The 21,584-nt window shown below is 43.5% G+C and overlaps 5 protein-coding genes across 5 annotated transcripts; 1 reads left to right on the forward strand and 4 right to left on the reverse strand.

Annotated features, from left to right (window-relative positions):
* Window positions 1–1,655: 1,655 nt before the first annotated feature.
* On the reverse strand, window positions 1,656–2,390 carry LALA0_S06e00100g (LALA0S06e00100g1_1; the record flags this gene model as incomplete). The annotated part of the gene is made up of 1 exon (XM_022771674.1): window positions 1,656–2,390. The coding sequence occupies one exon, from the start codon at window positions 2,388–2,390 to the stop codon at window positions 1,656–1,658; it is 735 nt and encodes a 244-aa protein (XP_022628854.1).
* Window positions 2,391–5,220: 2,830 nt separating this feature from the next.
* Window positions 5,221–8,259, reverse strand: PCA1 (LALA0S06e00122g1_1; the record flags this gene model as incomplete). Its single annotated transcript, XM_022771675.1, has 1 exon — window positions 5,221–8,259. One exon carries the CDS (start codon window positions 8,257–8,259, stop codon window positions 5,221–5,223), a length of 3,039 nt encoding a protein of 1,012 aa, XP_022628855.1.
* A 2,759-nt stretch (window positions 8,260–11,018) lies between these two features.
* On the reverse strand, window positions 11,019–12,689 carry LALA0_S06e00144g (LALA0S06e00144g1_1; the record flags this gene model as incomplete). Its single annotated transcript, XM_022771676.1, has 1 exon — window positions 11,019–12,689. One exon carries the CDS (start codon window positions 12,687–12,689, stop codon window positions 11,019–11,021), a length of 1,671 nt encoding a protein of 556 aa, XP_022628856.1.
* Window positions 12,690–15,874: 3,185 nt separating this feature from the next.
* Window positions 15,875–17,575, forward strand: LALA0_S06e00166g (LALA0S06e00166g1_1; the record flags this gene model as incomplete). The annotated part of the gene is made up of 1 exon (XM_022771678.1): window positions 15,875–17,575. The coding sequence occupies one exon, from the start codon at window positions 15,875–15,877 to the stop codon at window positions 17,573–17,575; it is 1,701 nt and encodes a 566-aa protein (XP_022628857.1).
* Window positions 17,576–20,317: 2,742 nt separating this feature from the next.
* On the reverse strand, window positions 20,318–21,508 carry YHB1 (LALA0S06e00188g1_1; the record flags this gene model as incomplete). Its single annotated transcript, XM_022771679.1, has 1 exon — window positions 20,318–21,508. One exon carries the CDS (start codon window positions 21,506–21,508, stop codon window positions 20,318–20,320), a length of 1,191 nt encoding a protein of 396 aa, XP_022628858.1.
* Window positions 21,509–21,584: the final 76 nt, after the last annotated feature.

The following is a 21,584-nucleotide window of genomic DNA, read 5'->3' on the forward strand; positions in this document are numbered from 1 at the left end:
GGGTCATTTCGGATCACAAACTGGAACCCGGATCAAGAGAAACAGATTCTTGACGATATGTCGTTGTCTACGTTCAGGTTTTCCCGGGTATTTAGTTTATGATGCCTCCATCGAGTCTCGAAGAGAGGAAAAGACGTACGTCTCAACTCGTTTAGGAGGTGGTTCGAATATGAAATGCAGATGACAAGAAGTGACAAAACTACATGTTATGATCAGATACACATAGGAGGTATTACCTGATATACCTCCAGCGCACAGCGTTCGAACCAGGAAGATGATCCACGTCGATGGCTCGGTTGAATCTTCGAAAGTTCCTTCTCATCTGCGTCTGAGCTGCTTGTACCTTTACGTTTCGAAATCTTTAAGCTAGCGCTCTGAGCTTTCTCTCTATATTTTACACACCCCACGCGCTCTGAGCAGAGTCGTTTTGTATCTGAAGCTTGAGGAAGTGAAGTGCTACACTTAGCTATGATCCGCGAAAGTAAAAGGCCCTTGCTAGGCCAATACAGTCTGAACAATGCTTTCTGTCCAATCCTTTTAGCTGAGTAAGCAGTGCTACCTCTTATGGCCATATCCAGTTATCATGTGTGATAACTTAACATGATGAAGAGAGAAGTGTTAGATACTAAGCCAGAACGTACGGCTTTGCTTGAGAATATCTCAGACTCAGACCAACAGAGCATTTTGGAAAACCGTTAAGTCAATTACGCATTAAACCTTGAACGATCTGCCTGCCACGGCATATCTGAGGATGTGCAGTGTACTTTAAGATTCTAATGACATTCCCTGAAAAATAAAGCAATTGAAAGGCGCTGTCATAATGATCGACCGCTGAAAGAATATCTGACTCCGGACGGGGACCTCGCCCATAAAAATGTAAACCAAGTGAGCATCAGAACAAAAGCGTAAGGGTATCAGCGCGAACGAGAGTCTAGATATGATTTGTTGTAGCTTGTGACCTTAAACGATCATGTGCCTTTATATCGCGCATTTGCGAATAACAGCAGTAAGCCAAAGCCAGTTAATTTGCTGATAGCACTTTGACCAGCAAAAATTGTTCTCATCCGAGTCATCGATTGACTCTATTGCGCTTTTGATTACTGGTCGGCAGACTGAGAACTCGATTGAATCTCGGCGGTTTGCTTACCTCACGCACTCGATGATGTAATAAAATCACATCAACAACACGATTATTGACATGAACCGGACGAAAAGAAATACAGATAAGCAAGTCGTTTATCAGCATCAACCCAAAGTCCTTTACAAGGGCCCTGTTGATGTTGTCGCTTCCCGTGTGTACCCACTCCTGCCCTGCGCATCTTCTTCAAATTAACAAAATGACGAGTCCACAAACTGTCGCGGCTGGCAAAAGATCCGCGGTGGCACCATACTTCCGCTTATAGTAATCGCATATCCTCTCCCTATAAAACTTGGCCCACAGAGATATCATTGTGACTCTGACGTACGATTTAGAGGACGTGAGATTAGGTATTAGACTATTTGTCCATAATTTTAGGGCGTTCAACCTAAGATCCGTTGCGAAGAGGATCAGAGGTTGTAACAATCAGGTATTTATTGGAGCCTGGGCTCCAAGAAAAATGATCGCGTAGTGATCTGCTGTGCCTAACTGACCCAAACCAAAATGTTGAGCATGTCTAGGCGTTCACAGGAAGAACCGGTTCGGCGTCCTGAGCGTCCACAAGAACAACGGGTTCGGCGACCTCAGCTTCCACGGGACAGGCTCTTTCGATGTCTCCAACCAAGGGAGGACTTTTTATGAAGGCCAAAGCAGTGAAACGAGACAGGTGTGCACGATTATCCTCTGCATTCATTTGGCCAACAGAAACTGCTTTCAAGGGCATCAAGACATTCACGCACAGTAGAACAAATGCACAAAGTGAGAGGAACGCCGAAAGCGCTGCAATTGCTATCGACGCCTTGCCCACCTTACACTGTTTCAAAAATAAGGAACGGTAATAATCTGACCAAAAGCCGGAGTACGGAGCACCGCCACCTTGTCGTGCTTTGGATGTACAGGTATAGTTGCCGTAGCCGTCGCCAAGAGTGGCACTTGCCGCTACCCATAGTGCAAATATGGCAGTTTCGAATACAAACACCGCAATCAGAGAGTATATATTGAGCGGCAGTGGTGCGGAAGCAATTACAATCAGATACACGGACGAGATGACGGAAACCGCGAGCTCAAAACTGCGGCCATAGCCGGTGTCAAAAAGGGTAGCTAGCAGACCTACCGCCGTGATGCTTGAGACGAATTGTGCGACTCGAACCGTCACTAGAAACGCGGTGCGCGAGTACCAGGCAGGGGGGCTACCTATGGAGTCAGTGACTAGTGTCAGGTGTTCATTTTGCTTCTGCCGTGAAGTGGACATAGTATTATCCCTGTTGACTGGTCTAACACAGGATCAGGGCCTTTGAGCTTGAATTGCCAGATTCCCTACTATTTATACCTTATACTACCCATACCCTGCGTACAGCGCCTCTCATTCTAATAATATACTTTACTTATGGCCGCATCGCTCGAGCGCAGAACACTCCGCAGGACAAGAGGTGCAGTGCCCGGACTTCAGCGTGATGAGGTGATAGGGGTCCCGCTAGAAGGATTCGTGGAGCAGCGTGTCATAATCACTCAAAGAAGCATTTGAAAAACATGCGTACACTGTCAAAAAAATAACAATCATGAGTCACGGGACTAAGATTAATCGTTGCGTATAATAAAATATTACTGTTTAATGCCGATGATACACTCTGTGGGCTATGACTGATACTGACAAGGACTCACCACAATGCTGCACCATTGATTGTAACCTTCCACGGATTGCATGGGAAACAGCATCAATTTTTGGTCTATGCTTACTAAAATAGTGGGAAAGTCATCCGTTTGAATAATTCCATAATGAGATCATTGACCTGCGCAGATAAAGTTCCGATTTTTGCGATATATGCCCCACGTTGCTAAATCAACATTTCTAGCTGCGTTCTTTAACAAATGTTATTTGAACCTTTCCCCGCATTCGCTAATTAGTTTAGGGCCGTTGTGCATCACCGTCGATCTGTTAACTTATAAATTCGCTATTAAGTACCCCTTCGTGTTTTACGCAACGGGCAATTGCTATATTTTTCGATTAAACTTCACTGTAGGGCCACTTTTTATTGACTTTATTGTGGTTGGCGCTAGTCCAAAACATACGCCGTCATGAGCTCCTGATTTGGCATTTAGGTAGCAGACTCGTCTTGGCTCTCATTATCTAAATGCCACGCGCATGTTATGAACTTGTGAGAATATGTGTAGACCTCAAGATGTGATCCCATTAAAGTGCGTTGCGTTACATTAACGTTCTCTTTTAGCGTCAAATGAGCTTTTAATTTTGCTTGTTGGTGCATAGAAATGTCTGTCAAAGAGCTCAGATCACAGTCCGTCGGCCCTTTTAACTTTCAAACAAAAGTCCTCATGCGTGGCACTTTGACCCGATGGTTTAGCTTTTGTAAATGCCCTTTTCTATCATTTGCGTCGAAAATTTCGATAGATGTGAACTGACTTCGTCTCACATCAGCCGTTAAAGATGCAAAATGTCTCCCTGCGAATAACCGTATTTTGCTCATGCTATTTAGTGGCGAGCTTTACCAGCAAAGTTGTCCGGACTGAAATCAGTCAAAGCGAGCAACTCTTAAGAACGACCTACGCCTCTCCTGTTAAATTCTCATTAAAGAAGAGTATTTTTCTCTGCCCTATTCCAGAGCGTTTATTGTATTGAGTAAAGCAGCTACCTCTGTTCCTCACATAAAGGCCCAATCAACTATTTTTGGTCGAAGCAGAAGTTGAGCGAACAGACTATCCCAACAACTGAAATAAAAAATGTGGTTAGAGAATTTCCATACTTTCGAATGAGCAGAGATCCGCAAATCACAGGGCATACTTTTGGCGCTAGTAAAGTTCTCCAAAATGCTTTCAGACCAGATCTAGAGCAAAATAAAAGTAGTTCAAGTGCCACACTATTAACCTCACCTTCGAGAGGCGGCTACAGCTGGGTAAGATGGAGACAGCGGGCTAGATGTTTGAAAGAGTGGCACTATCTATAGGCTGTCTGTGTTTGTAGCCCCTGTAATTCATCATTGCTTACTGACCCAATATTTTGTACTTTGGGAGCGGTAGGCTTGATGACAGCCTAGGGCTCCTGAAACACTTAAGACGGCTGGATTACCTTAACCCAACACGCTGACAATGTTTGAAGCAGCTGGCACACTTGAACTGACATCTCATGAAAGAGTTTTTGTGAGAGTGCTTTGCGGCCCAGTCCCTAAAGTCATTGGCAGCCTAGGCATACTCGTAGTGGCCACAATAGGTTTTTTTGCGCCAGAACTAGATTTTGACTAATGAAAGACCAATGCACTTGTTACCGCCAAACCCGAGATAAGAAGTAGATGGCATGTGAAGAAAGTTGGGTAGTGTAATGTGAATCAAAGCTGGACATGTTTTGAGGACGTGATCGTTTCAAAAACTGCTTGGTTTGAGAAAGAAGTTTCAACTTAATTCGACGGGAGTACCCAAAATACCAATAAACTAAACCTTTCAATAACGATGGCCATCGGAAATGATATTTTCTTGCTGTAAGTGCGATCTTCAGCGTTCAATAAAGTTTACAGCTTTCTTGAGCTGGTAAATAGTAGAAAGCAAGAAACGGGAGGTAGTAAGGAAGAGGCTCTAATTGACCTACAAGGCCCAAATGTTCAGAGGGCGTCAACAAGGTTTAGCTCTAATGCAAGAAGTGTTACACCAGATTACAATGGTGTCGCATACACTTCAGATGCGACGAGTATTTTTTACATATCTGATCAATAACAAGCCTTATTCAAACTTACTTGTACGGGTGAGATGCTGCTATACATATAAATCAACTATAATCAGGACTTCATTCACCCTAGTAAGATGAAGTGACTTAAAATTCTTAGGAACTTCAAGCGAAACCTAATGAAAATTTGAAATGATTCAATGCTGCTTCAAAAAAGCCTGACTTCAAAACATTGAGAGTGGTGAAAGTTGAATTTGACAGTTATTGTTCAAAGGTGTAGACCAAGCTTCTGGCAGCAGAGCATCAGAAGGGCTTGTTTTTGGTAGACTTTTCCGAGACCCCAATTCTAAAAACGTTGCGTAACACTTGCAGCATTTCGTTTACCCCATAATAAGTACTCTTTATTTTGGTCTCAAATCTTGGCCCATTTCAAAAGAAGTGCAGCAACAATGACTGGAACTACGCTGACTAGTTCACCAAGACCAGCATATTCAGGGGGGATTCTAGCCTTAACAAAAACGCCTGCACCTAATAGGATAGCCAAAAGGTTGTAAATGAAACTCCAAGCGAAATTAAATCGAATACGTTGCATGGAAAGTTTGCTGAGGTTCATCAAACTAACAATGCTTGAAAGAGTTGGTCTCGCCAATACAACATCGGCGGCAGACTCCGCCAAACCGCTTGCTGAGTTGAGATGAATTCCAATTGTTGCTTGGGCCAGCGCAATAGCGTCGTTTGTGCCATCACCACAAAACATTACGTTTGCTTTTCCATCGACGCAATGATTCTTCAACAGCTTCTCAACATACAGCCGCTTATCTATTGCGGAAGATTTTGCTTTAACATTGGTTTCTGGGATTTTTAATTTGGATGCGACACAGAGAACGGGAACTTCATCATCACCCGAGAGTAAGTGAACAGACACACCTTGCCTTTGCAGTCGAGCAACGACGTCAGGCGCATCATCTCTGAGCGAATCTTCGAGGGCAAAAATTGCGCTGACGGAACCACCGACGGAAAAGCAGAATGTAGTATAGCCTTCGCTCTGCATTTGCCGAACAACGTCATGGTTTTCAATATCTATCCAACGGGCACTTCCCGCTCGTAAACTTTTTCCATTAAATTCTGCTTTTATTCCTTGACCAACTATTGTTCTACTGTTGTTTATGGAACTTCCGGTAAGGTTCTTCTCCAAGAGATGCTTTTTAACTGCGATTGAGACAGGATGCTTACTATTTGAGACTAGGCTCAAAAGTAACCCCAGTTGTGTCTCTACACCCTCGGAAAAATGTTCTGATACCACCTTTAACTCTCCTTTAGTCAAAGTCCCTGTCTTGTCGAAAACAACGTGAGAAATTTTGTGTGCCGTCTCAATCACAGAAGCACTTTTTATAATAATGCCTCGTTGGGCTGCAAGGCCACTTGCAAAAACTATAACCATCGGAACAGCAAGGCCTATAGCACAAGGACAAGAGACAACAAGTACGGTAATGGCATAGCTTATGGCTTGAACAATGGCGTCGGAGTTGTTCTTCTTCTGGATTTTTATGCCAACAACAATCCAAATTGCGAAGGTGATGATTGTTATTGTAACGATAACGGGCACAAAGAAAGAAGCCACTAAATCTGCGATTTGCTGAATCTTAGGTTTTGATAATTTTGCATCGTCTACCATCGCACCAATTTCGTTTATTGTGTTTTCACCAGGCAGTCGAGCTGTGCGAATGAGCAGTGTGCCTGACATGTTCATAGTACCGGCAATTACACGGGAGTTAAGGTGTTTTTCAACAGGAACGGACTCTCCAGTTAGCATAGACTCGTCAACATCCGAATCTCCATTGACGACAACACCATCTGTCGGGATTATTGAATCGGGAATCACCATGAAAATGTCACCGCGCTGCAGGAGTCTTACATCTATTTTCCGACCTTCAAATTCACTGGCACTGTTGACTAGTGTAGCTTCATTCGATTGTAGTGATCGAATAGAGGTGCTTTCTAGGGCTTTTTGACGCGTGAGGGCCGTAAAATAACGGCCAACCATTATCAATGTAACAAGGAGCGAACTAGTTTCAAAAAATTGACCAGTCTTAAGAGGTTTTCCAGCTGTGAGAAATCCAAATGAAACAAGGGAAAAAATGTACGCTGTGCTGGTACTCAAAACAATAAGAAGGTCCATTTCAATCACACGAGAGAAAACTAAAGCTTTTAGTGCTTTTGGGTAAAAGGGTCCAGCGACGAGAACCTGGATCAAGGTGGCAAGAGTGAGAGATGCTATCCCATAGGCCACTGGACGATCAGGTAGGGGAGCCCAAGCCATGATCAAGATAGGAACGGTCAAAGCTGCAGAGAGAATTGTCATGAGTCCGATAAACTGTGTGTGCGTTTTCCCAGCTTTCAAAGCTGGATCAACACACAATGGAGCAAGCGACACAATTCCAGCCCAAATGGTTTCCAAGAGATCGCGTGCTCCTATGACGTTTGGATCATAGTTGATTCTAACCAAGTTTTTTTCAACGACAATCATGTCTGTCACTCCATCTGGTAGCTTACGATTCCGAAAAGTCTCCAATTTTTCTAGGACAACTACTTCCAAAGTCATGCCTGCAAGATTAATCTGTTCACAGCGAAACTCCGTGGTTCGTTCCAAATGTTTCAACACTTGGGAAACTGGGGAAATTTCGATATCCAAGTCAAATTCGGCGCGGGCTAAAACTAAGCTTGTCTTTAAATTTATCAAGGTAGGAACTCTTTGAAGTGTTTTCAGCAACTTCGTCTCGCAGCCTGTGCACGTCATCCCATACACAGAAATGACGACATGCTCGATGGAATTTGGAGCTCCCGTACGAGCTGAGGTGACAATCTCCTCCTGTGTTTCGTTACTTGCCAGAACAGCTTTTCTTGAAGCACATTTCGTGCCTGAGCTTTCTTTGGCGCAGCAACCCGTGGCCTTAGTAGGTATGTTTGGTTCATCCCTGTTGTTACAATTTTTAACTTGCTTTTCAGTCTTAAATTCCGACGTTTGAGTGCAAGAAGAAAGTTGTTTTGAGCATAGTCTGCGATCCATTCGGGCATCTTTACATCTGTTCCTTTTCTCTTTTACAGAATCTCTACACTGTTTGGTAAAAGACGTCCGATGAGCGCGTGATTCACAACACGACTCCATTCCTTTCGCAATCAACATGCGGCACAAGCAGCCTAACGCTCTTAGCCTAGCACCATATTCTTCACGAATAGAAGTGCGAAGAGGTTTACCGTTGCCTTCGGTAAACTCGGTACCTGTGCCATCCTTGAATGGCGACAGACCCGTATTTGCAGTATACCCGCGGTCAACAAGACGATCTACACAAGCATCAGTGCAACAAGGATATGACTTCTCAGCACAGCAATCGGCCTCCTCGAGATCGGATAAAGAGTTTCGAGTGGAAGTGAGATTCAAAACTTCTTCCATCACTTCTGGACAACCACCTTCCCGAACATCTGCTATATCGTCTTCGTCACATTCAACGCTTGCATACTCACAACATAACTCGCCGCCGCTTTTTCTTTGATCGCCACGGCTTTCTTCATGGGAACAATTCTTAGCATCTCTTTTTTCACAGCTAAAAGGCGGGTCACGTTGACGTGCAAGCCCACAACCTCTCTCGTCTTCAAAGCTAGTATTACCACTATCCTTACCTAAAACTGCACCTCGACCATCTTTGCAGTGGCCTTTAATGCAGGATGGCTCTTGGAAAGCGTTCGCTGTTGAAAATTTCTCGGCTTTGGAATGCGTGGTGGATTGACAAGCAGCCAACTTCTTATCTGACACTTCAGACTTATCAACTGCTACACCCATTGTGAAACAATTGTTCGGCTGGCTATTAGCCTAGTTTGGTTTCGATGCTCGAAATCCTGAGGAGTTGTTGTGTTTTGTACGGATCATATTCGTATCCATCCATATATGTATATGATTATATATTTATTGGTTTTCCTCGACAGATGGCTTTAATTGATTGATCATTCAGTTACACCTAAGATTTCGGTTTAGCGGGTAGACCACATTCGGTAAGGTGTGCCCTTTATCACACAGCCACATTTGATGCGCCGTTTGCAGCGATGAAAATCAATAAGAGCTTTGTAGGTGCAGCTGTTGGTTTTTGACGCTTTATATCGTGCAGCTAGGTCTGCATCAAAACCCGGTGCTATATTAAACAGTACAATTAACGCCATTAGAAGTGTAAGTCTCTCCTGTACATTGATCTCTGATTTAGGCTGATTGTCGCAGATTTTTAAAAACTCTCGAGATGTCTAATTAATCAAGATTAGACAGATTCCAGTCTCGACATCATAATCAACATAATTTGGATGCATTTGGAATAAGATTTTTAGAGAAGACAGCACGCATTTTCAACCAGTTCGTAAAGCTCTTTCTGCGGCCTATCATAGCTGTTTTGGTCAAGCGAAAGAGAAACGGGTATAGCTGTTTGTTTAGTTTGATTTTTGCTGTGTATCGTCATGGATTCCCCTTGCAGAATTTGGACGCGGTGTCGTATCTTACAAGCATCTCTGGCGCATAAGGACTTTTAGTGAAATGTTCAAACACCGCCTAGACTTGCTGTGCAAAAATGGTATTTCAGCAGTTACTTCATCATGATGTCTCCCAAGATGAGTCTCCGGAGTAACAATCTGCGGTCACCTTGTAGTGCATCAATATCTACTTATGGGGCCGTGAAATAGTTCGAATTTTGCAGTGTAGCTTCCCGTAAGAGTTACGAGATGATATTCAAAAATCAAGGTTTTCAAACGAGACATCGAGCCTGTGAAGGTTCAAAGAGCACACTTGGCGAGCTTTGTAGCATTTATACGGATCCGGGGATCATTTGCACCGTAGACCTCGAGCCATTTTCGAGTATTCTAACAAGTGCGTGCCGATCACATGAGTTCTGAACGCGGTACAAAAGTCGCGAAATGTAGTCTGCGGATTCAATCGACGTGCATTTGCTTCTGAAATGTTAAACGATGCCTATTCTTAATTCCACTGGTGACGTGCGTCGCCTATAGAGGCGGTCCTAAATGACAACCAAAGTAAAACTGACAGCAATCGTGGGATGTGTCTCATAGACGTTATAAACGCCGCGCCAAGACACAGCTCGTTATGTTACTACACGCTATTCAGTTGTGAGACCATAGTTGGCGCTGATATCATTGAGTATAAAAGTTTTCTTGGGAGGGCTTAAGTTAGTGTGGACGGCCGCGTTTCAGTAAGCTTATTTAGTTGCTAGTGTCATCAAATCAGAACGACTTATTGAAGTTGAAGGTTTTTAGCATAACAAATCGTCTAGTCGATTGAAACGGTTTTGAAAATTTGAGTCTATGAACACTCACCTTTGCAATGGCAATCTTGGTTTCTTGGCGTCCTAAATTGGCATCTGTATATCTGTCAGAAAGTTCGCTATCACGTGGCTATACGACAGCGTCAGAATAAAAAAGCGGTCAAAAGCTTTAGATGAACAACTCTTTTCGACCAAACAAAATGCAGCGACCTTTGAATTGAATTTTCTCCTCTGTAGTCTCCTAAAAATGACATAATATGGGCATGATTCCATCATTGATAGAAGTGAAATGTTTTTGGTTGGATCTGAGCCGTTCGACTTTTAATCAAATCAGCCGTGATACCTGGTATCAGCCATATCATGGTATTGAGGTTTCGAGAATGTATTAGCTGAAACTGATCGTTTCTCACTTCGGACGCCTTCTTTAGGACCCGTACTATTTGACCCAGGTACGCGCAATCTGGCGCTAAACGTACAGAAGTTCCAATATACTCATTCTGGTCGCTCTACTAGACTCATTTAAACGCAACAGACACGCTAAAATTGATATTGTGCTGCTGCTGTATGTGCATGCGCTTACAATATACCGAAAACATTTTGTGAAATCAATTGGGTTTTGACGAATTATTATTTAAGCTTTGGGCACTGTGAATGTACGAGGTGCTTCTAATGACATGCCTCTAATTATTTAGCAGCATGAGGCTTCGTTCGAAAACAAAATTCAAAACTATGCTGCCAAAAGAACTGATCATGGTACTTTTGCTTTGAAAATGCGTTTATAAGACCCTAGATTTGAAAAGCTCTACTGTAAAATACATGGCTGGGTTTGAAGCCTGATTATCCACCTAATAATCACAACATATTAAGAATCTCGAACATGGCCGTCGTCTTCCCCCTATTGCGACTTGTGATCTTTCCATGCACTAACAATTTTCTTACGAAGTGAGTATTTTGGCGGAATATGTTCTGGGTTCTGAGCGATATCTTCAAAAATGGCCTTTAGATCAACCTCTTCCGGGCGCAGATACTTAGTCTTTTTGAAAAGTTTCCAGAAAGTAAACAAACCAATGGCCAGTGGAATAATAAAGTATCTGGTGAAGAATGACTCAATGTTGAAGTGTCCGTGAATAAAGTTGTAGAATCCTCCAGTCAAGAGAAAGATAACAGACATGATACCTGAGAACCAGGCAGCGTAGGGGGCGATAGGTGTGTGGTGAGGTAGATCGGATCTCGAGTATCCTTGAGCTTTCAGTGCCCTATCCATGTGAATATGGTTCGCGGAAATCAAAATCCAGCGAAGAAGCGTGTTGGAAGAAACCAGTTCTTGAAACCAGCCGAAGACTTCTGACGAAGACTCTGAACAGGACATGTAGGCCAAGGGCAAAAAAGCAGAGATGAACAGGATACCAACCCATGGTATCCCCCTTTTGTTCGTTTTCAAGAAGATTTGTGGAGCCTGCTTTTTAGTCGCGAGAGCAAATAGGTTACGGGAGCCCTCGACAATGGCCAAATTACCGGCCGACCAAGCTGAGGTCAATATAATCGCATTGATGATGTGTGGTAAAACCTTGATTCCAGCTCTGTTCATGGCAATGACATAGGGACTGGACTTGGCTGTACCAGTACCAGTGGCAATTAGTTTATCATTGTACGGAACAATCATAGTTAAAATCAAAACAGCTGCAAGGTACAAGGCAATAATGCGAACAAAAACATTCTTCGCACCATGAAATATTGCGTGTCTACTGTTCTTCGTTTCTCCCGCCAGGATAGCGATGTTCTGAATGCCGCTGTAGGAATAAACGACGGAAGAAAGCGCAGACCAAAATCCAACAAATTTGCCAATGCTGCCATCGACTAGGTATTCAGCAAATGGACCTGGATCTCTCCAGTAGTGAAACCCCAATCTCTCCTGGCCCTTGGTGCCACCCAAGTCTATCACGAGGCCAGTGATGATCAAAATAAGAATCAAAAGCACTTTGAGCCAACCAAATATGTATTCAACTTCACCATAGAACCGGATTGTGTAAATATTGGTCAAAACAAAGAGTATGCCAAAGATTGTGATGAAGACACCAGAATTCAAATTTGTCCAGTATTTCATAACTACAGCCGTTGCAGACAGCTCACCTGGCATTAAAGAGGAGTAGGTTGAGATCCAGCCGAACGTAAAGCCGACGGATTCGTCAATGAATTGCTCCGCATGTCTGATGGTCGCACCAGTGGCAGGCATAAACGAGGCCACCTCTGCAATGGCGATTTGGTTACAACCCACAACGATACCAACGACAAGGTAAGCGATGAACATTCCAGCGGGGCCTGTCTTGCGTAAGGTACCACCCGAGGACAAAAAAAGCCCAGTACCGAAAACCCCTACCAGCGTCAACATTTTAATGTGGCGCTCTTTCAAGCCCTGTTTCAACTTGGACCTGTCATTGTACAAAACGCCAGTTTCTTCTTCTGCAATAGTTTGTATATCTACAACCTGACCCTCCAGCTTGTCCTCTTGGGTTGTTGTATTTTCAACAGGTGCTAGTTCAAAGGTTTTGTCGGATGAAGATGGCATTGTGAATTGCCGAAACCGCTATACTCGTTTACCTCGTTCGAAAACGCCCGAACTTTGAGCTAACATTTAAACACTCAACTATACTTATAATGTGTACCTTGCATCCTCTGACTACGACTTCGATGATAATAAAATGGAAATTCTAAGCAGAGGAAAATGGCCAAGAACCTCGTTTTCTTTTTCTTCCTGATAGCAGAAGTAGTTTACTGGCATTTCTGAGAACAGCGGTACCGCTTAGTACATTGGTTAATGGACTACGTCCAGCAGGCACTCTCCACTGACCATCGGTGTTTTGATAGATATGAAGTTGATTGAAATATGACCCTGCTCTGGGAAAGTAAATTTTTTTGAGTCAAGTTGTTGCCGCATACTATGCACGGGCCCACAGGTTGAAAATGATCAGATAAGATTCTTGGAAAGGCCGATAGTTTAACGACCAAGCTTCTGTTACGAATCAATTATTCTTCCCTTAGGATCGGTCTCGGCGATATTTTGGCTCTCTTTTCCACCAACTCTAAAATTATTCCTATGCAACTAGCGATAACCTGCTCAACGATAAGTTGTTATCGTTTTCTTCGGGTGTTCCTGCCTTTAGCATGAGTTCGTAAATTTGAAAAGAAAACACAAGGGGTCTTCAGTGATTGACTAAAGCTACCTCGAGGTTGGTGTAATGGGTGGTCATGATTCAGCTTAGATCCAATTCATCACTTACACTCGAATAAATCTGAGTATTCAACCATAATATTTGATGGTTGCGTAAAATCACAATTAAATCTTGATTCTTTAATTGTTGTAAAATCCATTGGAATTAGATAATTTATCTAAAGAAGATGATTTATTTTAGAGGCAACAGCAGCAGTGAGACAATCAGGCCAAGAATTAATCATGTTGGCTCTAGGGATCCGTAGACTGATGTATAAAAACACCAGAGTTAGTAGGAACCTTGCAAGAGCTACGTATGAAAGAAACAAAAAAAGAAACAAAAAAGAAAATGAAGTCACGTTCCTTTGTTTGTGTCTACGCATGGACCAAGTCTCTGTAGTGCCTCGATGAGTTGTGCAAAGGAAATCACTTTACATCATGACACTAACTGCTAAAATTTCAAAAAATCATACAGGGATGCGGTCTGTAGCCTTCGTTGGATTTAGCCTTCGTTGGATGTTGTAACAAAATACCTAACGAATTAAATGTCACTGTAGATAAGCGAATCCCGGCGATAGATGGATGTGTAGCTTTGGACTGCCTAGTTGTCATCACGGAAAGTCAGCTTTTCAACCATAGAGTTGCTAGTAGAAAATTTGAATGACATTCCGTATCACTAGAACTAGTAAACGCGCCCCTCTGCTACATGACCCTTGAACCGGCCTCAAATGGGAGTGGTGACGGTTATGTCCCGCTTGTGAGTAAATGAAGAAACATTTACAAAGCTCTACTCTCAACAAGCCGGCTATTCTACTGAAAATCAGACTCGGCATAGCCACACAGAGTATCGATACCGACTTTGCCACGGGAAGGGTTTTTGTGCCGTGGCAGCAGTTATCGCTGTGGCCGTTTTCATGCATGAATAGATTTCAAAAGCGTCCACAGGGGTTTACTGTCCCGTTAAAATAGCACCATAGCATATCTGTGTGTCCGTTGGTCTAATTTCGGTGCCGGACGAATGATAGACACGATACTCACAATGCTAATGAGGAACGCGAGGGTTTTTAGTACAGAAAAGCCCACTACCGGTGTTAGCTTCGACGCAATACAATCTATTCTTGAAACTTGCAGTATTTTCCTTGTTTCGGTATAGTACGGACCCGTCTTTTCATTCGAGCTACGATTCCACTTCCTAAGCCTTAGTGCAGGTCGGTAGATAAGCAAGGGTCCTAGTTTTAGATGCTCGAAGATCTGCATATGTAGGAACCGATAAGAGAATAGTTGGAATCATCTTGTACGCAACTATTACAATGTGATATAGTGGGATGTCGCTGTCTGTTAACAACGTTAGAGGATGTCACGATGACCTGATAAAGCTATTAGAACAGCACACTCAGGACGTCTTGGAAGCATGAGGTTCTGTGTCATCAAACGACGAAATACCCCTGGCGATAGGTGCGAGTACCGATCTGAAGTAATGATGTCTCTCAATTGAATTGGTGTAAACTATTCACTGCCAACCCATAGCTTGCCTTTCCTGTCAGCTAAGACAAGTGAAAGAGATCAGTTCAACCAACAAGAAGCTCTTCTTCAAATCCCTATTCGAAAAATCGTATAAAGTTTGATAAAGTTGATGGTTTTTACCTGAAAACTTTTCAGGTGCGTCCCGCATTAGCACTCGGACTGTCCAAAACTGTGGGCCTTCATCCCTTTGCTATTCCTCTCTCAATCCCGGAGCGTGTCCCCGTATTGGGATAGAGAACAAGCACACTTTTCGTTTATTGATATAATCTAACCGGGTGCCAAGCTGTTTGCTAACGGGTTTCCGATGGTCTAAATCCTAAGAACAACCTATAACCCAAACGACCCGCCGCAGCCGTAAAAACAGCCCATTTCGCACCCGTCTTCAGAAACTGGGGTACGAGTTTGTGGTCCGGCCCAATCTCCGAAACCGCACTGGCCCAATTCGGAGCTACTGTTTCCGAGACCTGTTGAATTCCTGTGTTTGTTCATGTAGCTCATTCTGTGGACTGCGCTTCGTCGTACTTGGCTCAACACAGAACTTCAATTCCGTGGTACAAGTGTTAAGCCGCACTCCCGTAACCTGTAGCAGCTGCCGGTTACTTTCTACTACTGTAAAATTATCTTGGTATGCTCGTCCTCGGAATATTCTTTCTTTTGTCCTCGAGCTACTTTAAAGTCACCGCATGACTGCAGGGTTTCCCCGGGAAAAAAATGAAATTTATTTTTAACGTAAACGTCATACTTGAGATTTACGAAATAAGTTTGACGAATCTGTAGGTTGTACCTTTAAAGTCTCGAGACGATTGAAACCGGAAGGTTTGACTTCGTTGCTTTTCCTGAAGACAAGAGAGCATTTTTTGCGGGGATAGAATCTTCCGTTTGAACCCGACCCGGTAAGGATATCAGTCATTTAGTTCGACTGCTACGATTTCGATTTATAAAAAGACTCGGCATAAATATAATTTTCTTAGATCGTTCGAATCGTTGTGAATATCAAGGAAGATAAAGTTCATAGACAAATGAAAGCAGCAACGCACGTATTTGCGGGTCTGGCGGTTGCCCTCGCGGCCTATGGTCTTGATCTCAATGACACATCTGTTGCGTCCAATCGTACTCACGGTCCAGAACGACCACTAGCGCATTTGACTCCCAGTGTTGGGTGGATGAACGATCCTAATGGACTGTTTTACGATAACGAGACCTCGACCTACCATACATATTATCAGTACAAGCCCAATGACACTGCGCCAGGCGTGCCTTTGTATTGGGGCCATGCCTCTTCAGAAGATTTGATAACGTGGGATCACCACGGCGTTGCACTTGAGCCCAAAGACGAACAATCTGGCGCTTTCTCGGGCTCCATTGTTGTGGACTACAACAACACCTCGGGATTCTTTGACGACTCTATTTTACCAGGCCAAAGAATCGTTGCTCTTTACACTGAGCATAGCAACATAAGTGAAAGTCAGTTTGCTGCCTATTCTCTGAACGGTGGGTACAGCTTCGAGTATTACGAGCAGAACCCTGTTCTGGACATCAACTCCACGCAGTTCAGAGATCCTAAAGTTTTCTGGCACGAGGAGACGGAGCGCTGGATCATGGTTTTGGCTCTGTCGCAGCAATACAAGCTGCAGATTTACAGCTCAAAGAACCTAACTTCATGGGAATTCCAATCCAACTTTTCCCACCACGGTCTTCTTGGTTACCAGTATGAATGTCCGGGTCTGGCAAAGGTACCAATCGTTCACGAAAGCCCTTCTAACGTTACTTTGCATGGACTTAACTCCACCACAAACGCTACCGCCCAAACCAACGCCACCTCGGTGGATCACAAATGGGTTATGATCTTGAGTATAAACCCTGGCGCTCTCACGGGAGGTTCTTTCAACCAATATTTCATTGGTGATTTTGACGGTAAAACTTTCACTGCTCAGGACTCAGCTACTCGCGCTTTGGACCATGGAAAAGACTTTTATGCATTCCAAACCTACTCTGATGTTCCCAACAACGACGTCTTAGGCATTGCGTGGGCTTCTAATTGGGACTACGGTGTGAATGTTCCGGCGGTAGATTACAGATCGTCAATGTCCTTAGTCCGTAACCTCACATTGCGGCCTTACAATCCCAACCCAGAAACCACGGAGTTCACTTTGTACAGTGAGCCTCTAGTCAACTATACCCATCTGCATACGAACCAATCAATTCACAAAACTTCTCTATTGCTGGACTCTGAAGAAACTGTAAGTTACAGCTTGGGAAAGGATCCACAGGGCTTATTAGAGTTTTCTCTTGAGTGGAAAGTTAACGCAACTGCCGTTACTTCAAGACACGACTTTGCGGATCTATCTTTGTACTTCAGAGGCGCCGAAGATGATGACGAATATTTGAGATTGGGTTACGAACTTAATGCAGCTGCTTTTTTCCTTGACAGAGGTAACACCGAGGTTGATTTCGTTAGCGAAAATCCCTTCTTCAACAACAAAGTCACTCAAAACATTGAAACGTACAAGATTGCCGAAGATGGTCTACCTATCCTCAAAGTTCGGGGTATCATCGACCGGAATCTCATTGAGCTTTTCTTCAACGATGGATCATCCACTTCTACAAATTTGTTCTTTTTTTCTGAGGAGAACTACATAGGCGCTGTGGATATCTCTAGTGGTGTTGATGATGTCTACACTATTTTAGACTTTAAAGTGAAGCAGATGAGCCTTAAATAATGATACAATTAGTACTAGACTCAGCTTCGCAGCTTTTTAAAAGGAAAATCCTGATCTAAATGTTAAAAAAGTTGCGTTCTCATTATCTGTCATAAGTTTCCCGAACTGTCGAATGTTTCTTCGAAAATCACGAAAAATCACGAACTCATGGCTTTCTCGGGGGTATTTGTAGATGAAGATGGCGGTTCAAACGCTTAGCAAATATGGTTATGTTTGAAATATATATCTTTTCTCTCGAAAATGTCTGGAATAAGATTCCGGATCATACTGTTCATTCTATCAACATGTCTGTCAGCTCATTATGAACTATGAATAACACATCTCGAATAATAAAGATTTGTATATTTTGTAGCATTTCACAAAAGGATGGAGTCACCAAGTGGCCGATCCATTTTCTTTCTTTATGGCGTCACGTTCATGGGAGAAAGACAAAAAGCTTTGATAGCACTTGCCATCTTATGATCATAAATTGTAGAAGGTAGGTGGTACCACTTATTGGGCCACGGTGATACAGCCAGTTTGTATGGTAGACCTTCTTCTTTGTTCGAAAGAAATGATTTCTGGAATTATTCAGAAAGGCATGGCTTGTTCAGCCTTTACGATCTTTCAATGAAATTCAAAATGCGATCACCATGACAAAAGCCATCAGCCAGATAGTCCTGGAAGAGCTTATCACAGCTTTTGTTCTAAGCAATTGCAATAGCATTTCTTAGAGCAGCATGATTGGAATCAGTTCTGAGCTTTGGCTACAGAGGATATCATCAAATACTCCTACACCGACGTTACTGACACTGATATGAACAGCTATAATCCAAGCGCGTGAGGAGTTTTGATTGGCACAGGACAGAGAGATAGGCGCAGGAAAAAACCCATGGAACAAACAATAGATTCTGGAAGCGATTTTTAAGGTTGTGATGACAGCGCGTTTGACCAATCGGCCCCAAATCTCGTCCAGTTTGGTACGAAGCACATGTGCTACGTCTCCAAGACATGATAGCAGTCCCTACGCATGAACGCAACTCTGTGTTCATCGTACTTATCTTGGATACATTGATACTCAGTTGCAAGCGTTAGAATTTTTAGAGCTTGCAAGAAAGCTTTTCCTATCGTACTTCTGGGCTTCTATGTCGGTGACTTTTGACAAGACGTGGTTCACAAACGTTTTTTCTCAAAGGGCTTCTTTTAAAAATTTTAGGAGGTAAGTAGCTCTATAAGGCCTCATTACTCCGGCCGTTGAGGCTTCTACACCTTCAGCGTCAGAGATCGATCGGCAGCCACATCATTCAAAATCAGGACACGCCACTGATCTCCTTGATAAACCGCATGTCATTGCGGAAACCGCGAGCAAAATTTAGGAATAATAGCCCTTTTCACCTTTGCATAAAGATCCACTAGAACTTTCAGATGTCGGCCTTGGGTACTGGCCTGAGGTTGTAGTTTCGATTTCGTCGGAATAAGGCTTTCCGCTGTCTATTGAAGGTTGTACGTGACGCTCTAATTCCTCCTCCAGCTCCCTATTTCTCTTGCGTAATTCTTCATTCTGTTTAAGCAAATCGTCAATCTGCTTTTGCTGTTCACGATGTTGCTTCGCGGACATAGAGGCAAACACACCACCAGCAATGTCAAGCAATGCTTGTAAGCCATCCATATTAATGTAAAAAAGAACTAACGTTGCATCTTGATTAGCCAAGTTGTTGTCTTCGTGGAGAAAAAAAAGTCACCCAGTTGTATATCTTGTATAGGTAACGCGTGACTCGAGCCCCAGGGTCTTGGCACTTAGATAGCATAGAAGGGAGATACCTAATGTTACCTTGCCATTACACTCCTGAGGATCACACTAGGGCTCGGTGTTAATTGAGCTTCAAGCATACTTTGACAAACGATCGGCACTTAGAGGGTCAAAAAGCCGCTATGCTGAAGTGCTATAAGCTGGCTTCATCCTCACAGTTATCATCATTGGTGTCTAAACTCCGTAAGTCCTCTGATCTCTGAACATACTGAACGGATCTCTGAACGTACTGAACGGAGTTCTAGGTTTGAAGGACATTAGCTATTAGAATTTGTCAAATGGTGCTTAATTACTGAAATAAAAAAAATCTCGTGGGCTTGCGCCCTGCAGGGCCCGGCCCACTTAGGTAATAGTTGTGCTTTTGAAAGAAATAGCAGCCCTTACAGATATCGGATTGAACGTGCAATGTCTTAAAGGGCGATCGGCTCTTGGGCCGAAGATTGAGAAGCAGCATCGGAAAACGATTGTGTAGGTAGACAATATTCTGAAATTGCTTTGCTTAGTCCTTTATATTTATCTAGCACGAGAATCAAAAGAAATGACCTCACCTTTGACTTTGCAGCTCGTTCAAGTAAAAGAACAACGCTTGTGCTGCCACGCGTTTCCCTTACTTCGAATCCTGTCTCGAATCCAAGCGAACAAGAGATATCTCGTAATTGACCTGTAGATTTACCAGGAGTCTCAAAGGAACATGGTGTAAATCTCAATAAGGGCACAATAAAAGATATAAGAGCATCCAATGGGCCAACCCTTGACAGAATGCTTTGTGGACATTGAGAGGGCTAAAAACTTACGTATCTAGTATGATAAATAATGTGTGTTGTCGGTGTCTATACTTCACTTGCGGTAGGTAAAACGAGGCAGCAGGAACGAACCATCGGTCACAATGATGCACAGCGCTTGAGAGAGGCATCTTTCAGCAGCAAGGTTGCGTATACTGTTAATTCTGCACATCAAGCTCCGGTCGCCATCTTTGGACCAAAAGGCTCGTAGTGAACTCTTTCATCACTGTGTTCAAGAGCCTTGAGCATGCTAATAATCGCAGACATGAACTCAAAAGAACCGCAAATGTATACATCTGAGTTTTTTGGGAGTTTTTCTGAGAGGTAGGCCGAGCTTATGCGGGGCATGTTCTGTGTGTAGACAGATTCAATACTACTATTGCTGCATTTATCAAGCAATTTCTCGATGCGAGAGACAAATGGCTGTCTTTCCCGGTTGTAAGCTGATTGGATCCAAAAAATGGGCCGTTCGGGGTTGACCTTCACTTGTTCCTCGAGCATTGAGACCAAAGGCGTGGCACCAACTCCTGCGCTCAATAAAACAAGTGGCACTTCGTTTTGCTTCTTCAGCTCGTTGTCGAGCATAAAATCTCCCGCTGGTGCACTCAAGTAAATATCGTCTCCCTCTTTAACGCTGTCATGGAGAAAAGTAGAGACTAGGCCAGAATGTCCTGCTTCTTGCTCTCGTTTCACGGCAAACTTTAAACCGTCATTGCTCGATGAAGAGCAAATGGAGTAGTGACGCAATGCATCGTACTTGTTGTCGTCATTAGTAGGGTGCGTCTTGACAGTCACATACTGTCCAGGAACAAACAGAGGCTTCGAGAGATCAAGTCCGGAGTCTTTTGATGGAACGGCAGTAAACTCAACGATTTCGTTTGTCACGTTCTCACGCTTGGCAATCTTGAATTGTTTCCAGCCACTCCAAGCGGCGCCCTTGTACAGGCCGGCCTCAACGTCGATAAATACCTGGGCAATTGCGCCATATGCCTCAGCCCACGCATTGATGATGTCATCGGTGGCCGCATCTCCAAGTACTTCTTTGATTGCGCCTAATAAATTCTCACCAACTATAGGATAGTGCTCTGGAAGCACCTGCAACGCACGGTGCTTATGACCGATCTGCACAACATGAGGTAAAAGAACTTCCAAGTTGTCAATATTTTTGGCAGCTGCCAGCACCGTTGTGGCCAACGCAGTGGGCTGCAACCCTCTGGACTGATTGGTTTTGTTGAAAATGTTGAGGAGCTCCTTGTGATTAGAAAGCATATTCTTGTAGAATACTGACGTTATGGTGGTACCATGTTGCTCGAGAACAGGCACTGTCGCCTTCACAATGCTGCGCGTCTGCTCAGAAAGCATTCTAAATCGTTGTTTCTGACTTTCCTTAGTGTGGAAGTAGAGGAAAGAAACTGTCAAGAAACTATCAATGTCTTCG

The sequence above is a fragment of the Lachancea lanzarotensis genome, scaffold LALA0S06 (assembly GCF_000938715.1).
Source record: "Lachancea lanzarotensis genome assembly LALA0, scaffold LALA0S06, whole genome shotgun sequence".
In the NCBI taxonomy this organism is placed as follows: Eukaryota; Fungi; Ascomycota; class Saccharomycetes; order Saccharomycetales; family Saccharomycetaceae; genus Lachancea; species Lachancea lanzarotensis.